Source organism: Phyllostomus hastatus, unplaced genomic scaffold (genome assembly GCF_019186645.2).
Source record: "Phyllostomus hastatus isolate PE091 unplaced genomic scaffold, TTU_PhHast_1.1 phas_scaffold_555, whole genome shotgun sequence".
Taxonomy (NCBI): Eukaryota; Metazoa; Chordata; class Mammalia; order Chiroptera; family Phyllostomidae; genus Phyllostomus; species Phyllostomus hastatus.
Genome location: NW_025334036.1, coordinates 4,949,303 through 4,961,911, shown reverse-complemented (window position 1 = coordinate 4,961,911; position 12,609 = coordinate 4,949,303). Strand labels below are relative to the sequence as shown.

At 50.7% G+C, this 12,609-nt stretch overlaps 1 protein-coding gene across 2 annotated transcripts in view; it reads left to right on the top strand.

Annotated features, from left to right (window-relative positions):
- Positions 1–10,993, top strand: part of AGBL1 (AGBL carboxypeptidase 1) — a 479,354-nt gene extending 468,361 nt beyond the window's left edge. Inside the window, exon 23 of one of the 2 annotated variants that reach the window (XM_045825119.1) lies at positions 10,067–10,993. In XM_045825119.1, the coding sequence (XP_045681075.1) occupies positions 10,067–10,262 (196 nt within the window). In that variant the 3' untranslated portion in view covers positions 10,263–10,993. Of the gene's footprint in view, positions 1–10,060 lie in introns of both variants that reach the window. The other variant, XM_045825117.1, reaches the window with a different exon arrangement.
- Positions 10,994–12,609: the final 1,616 nt, after the last annotated feature.

Genomic DNA, 12,609 nt, shown 5'->3' with positions numbered 1-12,609 from the left:
GGGAGTTTTCTGTTATTCCCTCATGGGTATTTGGATGGAGCCTTTTCTGCGTGTACTTGTCAGGAGCTAAGAGCTCTGAGAGTTTCGAGTTCATCCCAGCTGCAGGGGGAAAGCACAGTGAGGAAGGACACTCAAACCCAACGAGTCATTATTTCTAGTCTGCATAATTGTGGATGCCTTTCCAAAGGAAATAACGTCTGGGCTCGATCTTAAGACACCTGGGGGTTTAAGTTACCAGTGGCCAGAAGGGCGACGCTGCAGGTAGCGTCTGTGTTGGCCAACTCGGAGAAGTACCAGAGCCCCACGCGTGTTTGAGTTGAGGTGAGAGGCCAGGTTAACTTGAACAGAGGGATTATTGTGCAGGAGGACAGAGTGAGAAGGCTTGGGGGAAGCAGTCGAGATCAGATTGTGGGAGCTCCTTGCTCCTCGCACCCTGCCCCAGGTATGTAGTGTTAAGTCTCTAAGACAGAGGATAGGAACTAAAATTCTACTGAGTTACGGGACGGGGAAGGCGACTGAGATTTGCTGACAGGTGACAGAGTGGTCACCGTGAAGGGCTTCACTTACGCGTGTTTAAGATAACGGTGCGAAGTAATTTTCAGCTAAACTGTTTGTGTGAAGATTCTGCTTTACAGAAGTAATGTATGAAAACAAGTAGGAATGATAAGATACGTATAGGGGAAGATACATACACGTCTGTATGCCTTTCTGTCTGTCCATCTAGCTACCTGGGTTTCTTTGCAGGGGCGTCCTACCTGCAGCCGCAGGCCGCATGCATGCCAGGATGGCTGTGAGTGCGGCCCCACGCAACATTATAAGTTTACTTAAAATGCTATGAGATTTTTTTGTGTGATTACGTGTCACCATGTATTTAATGTGTGGCCCAAGACAGCAACTCTTCTTCCAGTGCAGCCCAGAGCCGCCAAAAGGTTGGACCCCTGCTTTCAAGTTTCCCCGTCCTCAGAGCCGTACGTCTCAGCTGGAAAGACAAGCACCTTCTGTAACGGTCCTGTGGCTTAAGGCCAGCTCGCTGACTGCGAGCATCGTGCTCCCCGGGGGCTTTTGCTCAGTTCACACCTGTTACTCCAGACCTGCTTAAGCACCTCCCCCTCGCTGGAGTCTGCTGCGGTCTCCTACGAGGTTTGGGGTTCCTCCTACACACAGGCATCCCGAGTCCGGCGAGGAGGCGGGTGGAGGTGGGAGCAGCACCTGAGTCAAACCTGCTCTCGTCCTCGGAACCCGTGCCCCTCGTCTCTCCCGCCCTTTCTCCCTGCCTCCCTCCCTCACTGTGCTCTCCCACATTCTCACTGCCCCCCTGGCTCCCGTTCCCACTGTCTTTTGTTCTGTATTTCCAGTCGCACGTCCCCACACCGTGATACAGCCACTTGTTCACGTCTGTTTTTTTTGGGGGGGGGGGTGAGAGTGACATTGAACTTCTTCTACATCTCGGGTCTGAGTCCATGACTTTGATTTTGGCTGAATTAACATCCATCTCAGGGCCTCATTAAGCAAGGTAGATTTTTATACATTGGTATGTATTCATGGAATTAAGGGGAATAAGATCCCTTGGTGCTATCTGATTATCGTGTATCTATGCCACAGGTACCTTTCAGACACTGAGAAAGTTACCTAAATACCCAATGTGTCTCCTTGCCCAACTGTACAATAGGAATGATAATATCACCGCATAGATTTGTCCGTTTGTCCATATTTTAAATGACAGAAGAGCAAATTCCAAGCTCCTGGCACACAGCAGATGATTGGCAATGTTACTTCTTTCCCTTTACCAAGAGTGCCTGGTGCTTTTTTCTCTATACAGGAGACGCTCCATTACTGGACTTCACAAAAAAAGGTGGGGGGAGTCATGAATTATGTTATTCCTCTTAAAAGTGTTCAATCAGTGATGGCATGAAGATCTTGGCATTTAGGAAGCACTAGGGAACCAGCTAACTGTTCTGGGCGATCGTGGTGAAGCGGTCACCGTGGGCATGGTCTGATGGTTTGACAGCCCCCTGAATCCGTGCACTGTTTAGTGGGCTGCTGGGCGCAGCGATCCCAGGGCTCTGCTCCTGCAGAGAGTGAATAGGGGGTCCGGGAGGCACAGCACTGTGGGAACAGCTGGTCCAACCACTCCCCTGGGGGACAGCCGCCCGGGGCCTTCACAGTTGCTCCTTCCCCCGCACAAAGGCCAGGATGCACTGAGGCTGCATTTCTTCGGGAAGAGTCCTGAGGAGGGGCCCAGCCGGCTCAGGAGGGAGATGGGCGACAGGCTGGCGGGGAAGAGCTCCTTGGATGTGTGTGAGTGTCTGGCATTTTTAGTGTCCTCTTGCCTCTCAGTGGGGCGACCTCTGAGGCCTGACATTCGCCCAAGTCCTGAGCCTTCCCCTCAGCCCGCAAGGAAAGCACGTGAAAGAGAGACACTGTAGAGCCGCGTGTCAGCCAGCCTCAGCCTCAGCCTCAGGGGTGTGCCACAGGCTGCTTTTGTTCGCCGGTAGCATGCAGAATCGTTTCGCGCTACAGAAAGCCGTCTCTCCCCAACCGAGGAAACACGCAAAACAAAGAAAGCAGAACTAATTAAGGGCGTCATATCTCAATAACTATGCAAATGGAAAATCAAAACAAAGAAATTCTATTTATCACATCATAAAGTTGCAAATTGCTGTTCTGGCCGGCTTGGAGGAGGAATTGCAAGGGGTAGAGGCTTCCTAATGACTTTGCCCGGAAACCGAAAGCCCCACACACTGATGGGTTTGTGTGTGAGGGTGAGGACGGTGAACTGGCCAGGATGAAGGCCTTTTCAGGCCTGTCTCCAGCCGCTGGGAGGAGGAAAGGGGAGTACAGACTTTACTTGAGTTAACGTGTCGTGTTTGGTGCTATGAAATTTGCTTTGCTTTATGTCGTTTCAAGCTAGTTACATGCCCCTCTCACAAATGAAATTCAGAGAAGGTAAATTCCTGTTTCTCACTCAGACTTTGCAGCCAGGATTCGAAACCTCAGTCATTCAACTCCAAGTGTATGTTTTGTTTCTGATGTTCAGTTTTCCCCTGCCCTCGCGGCTCCCCAACGCCACCCGAAGCGAGTTTAGACACTCGGTGTGTCTACAGGATATCAAACAGGCAGATGGAAAGGAGGGAGTGAAGTCCATCTTCAGTGTTTTCTCCGTACATTTCCCACACTTGGGTGTTCAAGACCACCCTGTCGTTGGAAGCAGAGTCTGATTTCTGCATGATGTTCATATGTAGGTGGCACATGGTGGTTTCTTGTTATCGAAGTCATCGTTTTTGAGCAACGAGAGAGAGAGAGACCCGGGGGAGAAGAGCCGCTGCCCTGGTACTGTCGAAATGGCTGTTACTCGGCCTTCCCACACGCATGTCGTCCCGGGGGCGCTGCCCCTCATCTGCAGGGAGCAGCCCCGAATGATGCTGGCAGTTTCATTTCAGAAACTTGAGACCCCTCTCTGCCATGTCCTGCCCTGGGAAGAAGGTTCCCCCTGGACACCAGGACTGTGTTTGCCCTTCTGGTCCGCTGGGCCAGCATGACGGCCGGTTCTGTACGAGGGTGGGGATCACCTGGCACGGGCAAACGGCTGATGAGATGGGACCAGCCTGGCACCTGTCAGATACTCCTCACTGCCCCAGGCGTGGGGGCAGGGCAGCCGGCAGTCTTACGGCCGGTGGAGGTTGGCACACGCAGAACTGCTTATTTCCACAGGCAGTTACATCGGGCAAAAGTAAGTACCATGTCACAGAGAGTGTTGGAAGACGTCACTCGAACCAAGGAAAGGAAGCAAAGAAGCTTGACTGTTCTCGGAAGATGTTGAAGAGCGGGGATGCTGGCTTTGCCTTCAGGATGGGGGAGGAAGGATTGGCAGGACTGTCCGGGGCAACCTGATTGCTCTCTGCCGGACTTGGGCGGTTGTGTTCGCAGACAGTGAGGCAGTGCACTGAGCGGTGGCGGGGTCCAGAGCCTCCCTGACCCCTCGTCGGGGACGCTGGCTGCCAACAGTTCTTTTTTTTTTTTTTTCTGTGTCCATCTCCTTTTCCTCCTCCTTTTTTTTTTAGTAGTTTCTATCCTAATTCTTATTGCTTAAATGGGATTATGGTGTCTATAACTTTTAATCACCTTTATTTATTGAGCTATAAAACTGTACTCTTTTATCTTTCATGTCCTAGTAGGTGCCAACTAAATAGTTGATCACTAAATAATCGAATGAATGAATGAATGAGGGAGGATGGGCAGAATACTGGGGGGGGTGCTTGTCCTGAGTCCTCTTTGCTTGGTGATAGAGTACTTATGTCCACCACTCTGCCCTGCTAACTCATAAACAGCTGCAAATCTTGATCTGTTCTCTCTGCCAACCCTCCCTCCCTGAGGACAGTTTGTCCGAATTCGCTGTTTGTGTCGTGGAAAACCAGTCGTGCTGGCTCTTCCTGCAGTCCCCCCGGGCTGCACGGACCCACTGCATGCGCCCAGGAGTCCACCTTTCCTCCCCTCGGCTTCCCCCACCATTCCTGGTGGTAGAGTTGCTGCTGCTGTACTTTGGTCCAAAGTCAGTTGGTTGTTCTCGTGTGTTATACTTGCGGGCTCTCTGTTTTGTTCTCTGACTGACACGTCTGTCCCTGGGTCGGGACCACACAATCTTGTTTTTCATAGTCATATAATCAGTCCTGCAGCTGAGTAGTGACACCTCTCCCACTCTGTTCTTGTTTTCCAGATGATTAAACTGTTTTTCGTTCCTCCACCTTTCCGTATAAGTTTTAGGGTGATCTTGTCTGGATCCACAGAAATCTTTTGTTGAATTTTGACAGGAGTTGTGTTAAATTTGTGTAACAGTTTGGGGGCATTGATAGATTACAAGGTTGAGTTCTTGAGGCCAGGGATGCTTTCCCCTTTATTTAAATTTCCTTTGATTTTTATCATCAGCTTTTTATACTTTTTAGGATACAAATATGGTGTATGTTCTGTTCTATTAACACCTAAGTATTTCATTCTTCTTTAATGATTATAAAGGTTTAGTGATTTTAACATGGTCATTGTGAAGTACAATGGATTGTTTGATGTTAATCTTGTAACCGTGACCTCATTGACCTCACTGATAGTTCTAGGAGTTGTTTTTTATTTAGCTTTTTATTATTGCTCTTGTACATTCTCAGGCAGAGTTAGTTTTGTGTTTTGCTTTCCTGTCTATCTGCCTTTTGCATGCCCTTCTTGTCTTGCTGTGCTGGCTGGAGCTCCCAGCACTCTGCCAAGTAATAGCAGTGGTGAGAGCAGACATTTTTTAAAAGATTTTATTTATGTATTCATTTTTAGGGAGGGAAGGGAGAGGGAGAGAGAGAGAGAGAAACATCAATGTGCGGTTGCTGGGAGCCGTGGCCTGCAACCCAGGCATGTGCCCTGACTGGGAATCGAACCTGCCATGCTTTGGTTCGCAGCCCGTGCTCAATCCACTGAGCTACGCCAGCCAGGACTGAGAGCAGACATTTTTGACTTGTTCCCAGTCGTGAGGGAAACACACTCAGTTTTTGCCGTTAAATATAATATTAGCTGTAGGTTTTTTCAAGTGTTCTTTATCAAGCAGAGACAGCCCCCTCTATTATTATCTTTTCTGAGAGCTTTTATTATTAATATGTGTCAAATTTTTCCAGATTTATTCTCTGCATAATTTATTTGATTATGTTAATCTGGTGGATTGCTTTGACTGATTTGTGAATAGGGGACAAGCCTTGTGTCCCTGGAATTAACTCCACTGGGTCAGGGTGCATCGTTGTTGTTGCATAATGGTGAATTCAGTTTGCTGGTAGTTTGGGAAGGATTGTTACATTTATATTCATGAGGGGTATTGATCTGCAGTTTATTTTTACTGTCTTCACTTGGTTTTAGGATTAAGGTAACACTTGACTCGTAAAATGAATGGAAAGCATTCCCTCTTTTATTTCCTGGAGGAGAATGTGTAGAGTTGGTGTTAATTCTCCTTTAATCCTGTTGTAGAATTCTCCCGTGAAAATACCTGGGCCTAGACATCTTTTCCGAGAGTTTTAAATTATGGATTCAGTTTCCTTAGGACTTACAGGGTAACTGAAATGCTCTCTTTCACACTGAGTGGCTTGTGGTAGTTTTTGCTTTTTGAGGAGTTGGTCCGTACCCTCTAAGTTGTGGAACTTGTGTGTTCAGAGTCTTTGGTAGTGCCCCCTCCTCGTGCTGATCGCAGCAGGGTCTGTGGCGGCGGAGCCTGTTTCACTGCCAACGTTGGTAGGCAGTGCCCTCCTGGTTTCTTCCATGTCTTGTTAGAGGTCGGCCAGCTTTATAGACCTTTTCAGCTCTTCGTGTCACAGAATTTCTCTATTGTTTTTCTGTTTTAATTACGTTGGGTTTTGCTCTTATCTTTATTGGTTTCTTTCCTTTACTTGTTTTGGTATGATTTTCTCTTATTTTATCTATTTCCTTGAGGGAATAGCTGAGGCTGTACATTGTTAGACTTTTCTAAGCTAATCACTTACTGCTGTAAATGTCCGTCTTACCACATGGCTCTGTGTCCCGCAGATTCTGATGCTATATTTTGATTTCCATTCAGTACATGGGGTGTGTGTGTTTTAACTTTCCTGGAAGCTACCCTCTTTGACCTCATGAATTATTGAGAAGTGTTTTTTATTTACTTTCCAAGTGCGAGGGAATTCTCTTTTTGTCTTACTGTTTTTGATTTTTAGCTTGATTCCTTCGTGGTCAGCGAACACACTCCGCACAATTTCACTGATCAGTTTGTTGAGCTTCATTTATGGCTCAGGATCTGGTCTGTCTTGGTAGAGTTTCCATGTACCTTGGGAAGCTATGTACCCTGCTGTCACTGGGTAGGATACGTTGATAAACGTCAGTTATAGCTTGTGGGTTGATGGCATTGCTGCTGATTTCTGTCGGGCTGTTCAATCGTCTGTTGAGAAAGGAGCGCTGAAGTCCTGAGCTGTAACCATAGTGTTCTTTCATTCTTCTTTCGGTTCTATCAGTGTTTGCCTTGGACACCTCGCAGCTGTGTCTGGGGCACGCACACAGGGGCCTGCTCTGACTGGCTGGTGCAGTGACGTCTTTATCGTCAGACGGAGTGGGGCAGGAGTGGGTTTGCACTTGTGAGTTTGCCAAACACAGTTTATTCTTGTGCTGTTATCCATTAATTACTGTGTGTTCCACGCGAGCAACTGTGAACCTACTGTGGCCCACCCTGTATATACCGCTGTGCCCCTGGTTACTTCCTTTGTCCCGATGACCACGTTAAGGCTTATTTATAGCAGCTTCACCACACACAGGTGTTGTGCTGGGAGGTTACAGTGGCTGTGATGTCACCCGCTGATAGCCAGTGTTCAGCTTCATTATAATGTTTTGAGACATCAGACATATGTGCCGTCACTGACCAAAATTCTGTTATATGGCGCATGGCTCTGTATAAAGATATGAGTATACATATATACATGTATATATCATAGTAGCAGTACATATATGCACACATACACATAGGAGCATATACACACATGTGTCCACATAACATATATAGCATGTAATTTTATAACATTATACAGTTATATTCTATATATTTATTACATATCATATTTTATACATTATATTGTACATTACCTCTATTTATTACCTTAGTGATAAAGGAAAACATATTTGATTAAATCTCCAAAATGCACTAACATGACAATTATGGTTTAATTCATATATAAAACCTTTGAAAATGATATCAAAAAATTAATTTCTCACAAGATGCACCAAAATATAGATTGTCCTGTGTACATACCTGTTAAATATTCAATTTGGCAACCATTCATTGTAGGTCTGTTCTGTTCTCAGCACGTCCTAGGTGTTCTGTAAGATCCTGGGAATACAAATCAGACAGAAGCATGGGCATTATTCACAATGCGTATAAACATTTCTTAGGATCAAAACAAATTAAGGGACTATGTGAAGATTACTATTTAGAGGAAGAAAATTCCAGTAAGACATGAAGGTATCCAGACAGTCCTTTGGTTGAAATTAAGACGAGCTTTCAAAGAAAATAGGCCTCGTTTCGGCGCGTGCTGAAGAGTTGGAAGATCATTTTAGATAGAGAAAATCAGTTACGTGAATGAAGGCTTAGAAAAAACGTAGCCTGTTGTGTTGGAATGATCCCAGGAACAGCCTGACAACGTGTCTGTCGTGGGGCAGGTTCAAGTCCACGAGCGAGTGCCACCAACTCCACCGCAGGGGAAAGGCAGGGCTGGGAAGGACTGGGCTCTTGCTGGCTCAGGTGCTCCTGCCAGCCGGACCCCCCAGGGACCCCCCGCCCTCCGCTGCTCCCATTGCATTCCCAGGCCACGAGAGTCACTGCCACTTCCGAATCTAGGAGCGATATGATAAAAATTACGGTCTAGAGCAATTGTTGGCGGTGCCAGTTTGGACGTTCCGCGGTCGTTGGTTACTGCAGTAGCCCAGGTGTGAAGCAGCACCTCGCGATGCGTGTTCTCCCTCAACACGGCATCTTGACCATCCTCAGTGCCCACAGCAGAGTGGACGTACCGTGTGCCGGGGGCCTTTGTTTCGGGGACACGCTGTCTGACGGCACCCTGTGTTTTCTTACCGAGCGTTCCCGACTCCTGAGGGACTACGATGGCCTCTCCAGGAGACACAGGGGTGTCTCCGAGGTCCCGTAGTCAGGGCTTGTTCTCGGGTCCTTGGCAGTGCTCAGCACGGTCAGCTCCGTGCCCAGCGTGGCGACGGTGAGGCCACAGGCGCGCCGTGCTCCTGCCGGTCTGAGCTCGTGCAGCAGCAGAGGCAGCTGTCACCGTCCTTGGCTCAGTCTCCCGACCCCCCACAAGGCAGCCTGGCCAGGACGATGGTTTAGCACGCCGGTGCTGTGGAAACCAGATGCACACCACTCCCCCTTCCTGTCCGCTCAGGCGGGGACCACCAGACCTTCCCTTTGGGGTCTGGGGCCTGAAGACCGTACAGGCAGCCCCCATCCGTCACCAGACAATTAAGAAACTGGCCCTGACTCACTTCCCGAGCTAGCGCCTATCTGCGCCGCCGATTACCCGTTTTCATTGTTTATGGCGAGGCAGGTGGGTGAACAACTCGGCCTGATTTATGGAGTGCTTGCCACCTATAACTCACAGAGTAGGAACCCAGCATGCTGTGCGTCCTAATCGGTTAGGTCCTAAGTAAGAAGTGATTAGCATGTGTTCGGGAAAGAAGGGGCCTTGTGCAAATGAGGCAGATACACTGTCCCTTGCAAGGAAAGTTGCCTTGTTCACAAGACATGGGCAAGGTCTGTTGCCCGATCCCAGGGGGCCCCGTAGGTCTCTTGCTGAGCAATCCCGCTCTTCTTCCTTTTGTGCGCAAGCTGAAAGGAGCGGGAGAGGTCGTGGGGGGAGCACAGACAAACGTAGCAGAGAATGCTCTTTCCCTGCTTGCTGTGCTGTTCAATGTCAGCCTGGATTAATTTCCTAATTCCAGTAAACTGTTCATCATGATGAAGGAAAGCTATGCAACGTGACTCCTCGTGCTGTGAGTGTGGGAGACACGAGGGGTTTTTGAGTCCCACCTGCCCAAGCCCCAGTCCCACCGTTCCCCAGGAGTGGCTGACGTGGTCACGTCAGACCCTGCATGGGGGCCGCCTCCGATCGCTCGCTTTGAGCCTCCAGGACCCTGAAGATGTGCCCACATCTCGTGACCGCAGACCTCCCGATTGGACTCAGACGTGCAGACTCGGCTGGCAGAGAAAGAAGGAAGCCCCGATCGATTCTGTGTGTGATTTCCTTCCTCTGTTCAAGGTAGCGCTCGAGAACAGGGCGCCGTGCGTGCCGCGTGGCTACAGGAGCCGGGACTCTCGAGTTCCGCGCTCAGAGAAGACAGCCCCCTCTCCTCTCTAGCTCCCTTTCACTGTTCCTTCCTCTGGGTAACTTCTCATTTCCTCTTCCTCTCTCCGTGTCCCTTTTCTGTGTTCCCTCCCCTCTGTATGTCTCCTTCCTGTTTCCTTCCCTTCCTTCTCCTCCTCCTCTCTTGCTTGTCCGTGTATCACGGGGACCCGCGGCAGATGCAGGAGCGGCAGCATCACGTCGGAACTGGACGACGAGCCCCCATGCGCGGAGGAGATCGATTACGGTCCAGACAGCAGCTCAGACCAGGAGGGGAGTGCCTCTGAGCTGGACCGGCAGATCCGGGAGTGGGCCTCCCACGAAGACGAGGGTGAGGAAGAAGAGGAGGGCCCAGGACAGGGAAGAAGAGCCGCCTCGTAGCCCCGAGGTTCACGGCGCGCCCCAGGTCTGCAGCCACTGGACTAGCAGCCACGCGGTTTCTCCCCCGTCAGACATCCCCCGTCCCACGGCAGTGTCGGTCGGTGCAGGAAGCCAGCCCACGTGAGACTGTTCTCGGCAACCCCGTGTCCGGATTTTGTTCTGGTTTCCGTAGGCATAGGAGCTGGCTACTTTGTAATCATATTCTTTTCCACACAGACTTCGCAGAGCAAAAGGTGGTCACGATTTAGACCCAGCACCCAGGAGCGAGGCGTGGGTGCCGTGATGTGCGTTGTTACTGCTGTCACCGTGGGTAGTGCCTTCTTTTTCCAGCTCTCTTCTGGATTTCTTTGCTGTAGTTTAGAAGTCACACATCCGGCCTCTGTGTTATTAAAGCGTTCAGATTTCTGTAGCATACGTAAGAGGCTTAAGGGAAATAACACAGTTCAAATCCAAGCTGACGGCATCCCTTAACTTATCCCATATACATTATTTCCACTCTTACACAGAAGATAGCATAATGCTTCTGTTTTTTTCACGGACTCATAAAATCAAGGAGATAATATTGTTAAAAGTGTGAATTCTGAGAGGGACAGACATAATGCTAATTCATGATCACCGGTTCGAGCCTCAGCTCCAATTAGTTTGTGGTGTTACCTTCTAGTTCTCTCGTATATTTCTGAGGGGAAGTGACCGGCACAGGTACATATCTAGGTGGCACGGTCAGCAAAAGCCTGGAATGTGGACTATTTATTGGTCCATCTATGTGACAAATAAATATTATGCCCTTACCGTGTGTCATGCATGTTACTAAGCTCTGAAGACGCAGAGAGAAAAGACCCACCTTGTGTCCTCAGGTTGCGCACAGTTCAGTGGGAGAGGCACAACGAAAGGTTTTACTCCAGTACAGCAGCTCCGGCCACCGCGGAGCCGGCCGGAGGACGACACAGGGTCAGCCGACCTAATGGGGGGAAGCTTCCCGAGAGAACGTGATGAGTCAGGTGATTCTGGAAGCATGTGTAAAGAGGAACTGGAGAGAATCTGTGCAAATCTGTGCCAGTGCCCTGTGATGAGGTTAGAGCTGGGAATAAACATTTCGTGTGATTGGTTTAAAGGATGCATTTGCGAGTGGGGAAAGGAGGAGAGTGACAGGCGTTGAAAGGGAGAAGACGGACATCGATGTGATCCGGCAGCGTTTGACGTGCCTCGATGACAAGGCCGGACTTGACTCTGACGGTGCTGGGGAGACCAGGCCCGAGGTCAGCAGACTTACGTCAGCACCAGTGCCCAGTTGTTTACGGCCGGTGGGCGCCCTCGCCGCGCTGGCTGTGCATCGGCCTGAGGACTAACGTGGGTGTGCCGCTGCCCTGTCTGAAGGGCAGCGGGCTTGTGCTGAGATGAGAGATGAGCGTGGTCCAAGGTCATGTTGAATATCGGGGGCCAACCAGGTGTCCAGGTGGAGAGGACTCCCCAAAGCCACAGGCGCATCAGGGAGAGAAGTGGATAAAGGAAAGGTGTCCTGAGTGAGCCGGGGGACCTGGCAGCTGAGCCCAGGTCAGCTGAGAGGGCCTTTCTTGGAAGGAACAGCAGGGAGGGAGAGGGGAGAGACCCCCGTCCTTTCCCTCCGGGTGGAAGGCCATTCCGTGTCACACCTCGTCAGTCTCAGGTCTGGGTGTGGGGGGGCCCCCACGCAAGTCAGCTCCAGGGAGTCCTGGGAGCGGCTCTTCCGGCCCCGCCAGACACGTCTCCTGGTGGCCAGCCCACACTGTGGTGAAGTGCTCTGAAAAACGGGTTCTACCGATCTCAGAGCCAAATGAAATGGCGCGGGACTTTCAGGAAGCCGTCGGCCGTCGTGGGAGGCAGGTGTGGTTCGCAGTGTGCCGAGGGGACGAGCGTCCAGGGGCGGGACGCCGGGGCCGGGCCACGTGCAGGGCCGTCCTGTCCCAGCCCGTGTCTGGCGCTGTGTGTGACAGGACCAGGGGACAGAGGGGCCCGCGGCGCCCTGGGGCAGCCTTGGGTGCCTCCTTTGACTCGGGGCAAGGTGGGGAGGTGGCCTTGTGACCCCTGAAACGCCCCGACGCGTGTGAAGAAGCACACGTCTTCTTGTGATCCACGGAGATCCACGCTTCCTCGACCCCATAAGGGTGGGACCGGCTGACGGGTCCTGACACGCCCCAGGGGCCAGACACCGGGCCCCCCATTCCCGGCGGGAGCCAGTCTCTGTCTCTCTGTGGATCCCCTCACAGTCGGCCCCGGCCCCCTCGGCAGACGCGAGTTCTGCCCTCCCCCCGCCTCTTCAGTCTCCCGTGGGTCGTGGCCTCACTTCATCTCGTCATGCCCGTGAACACGC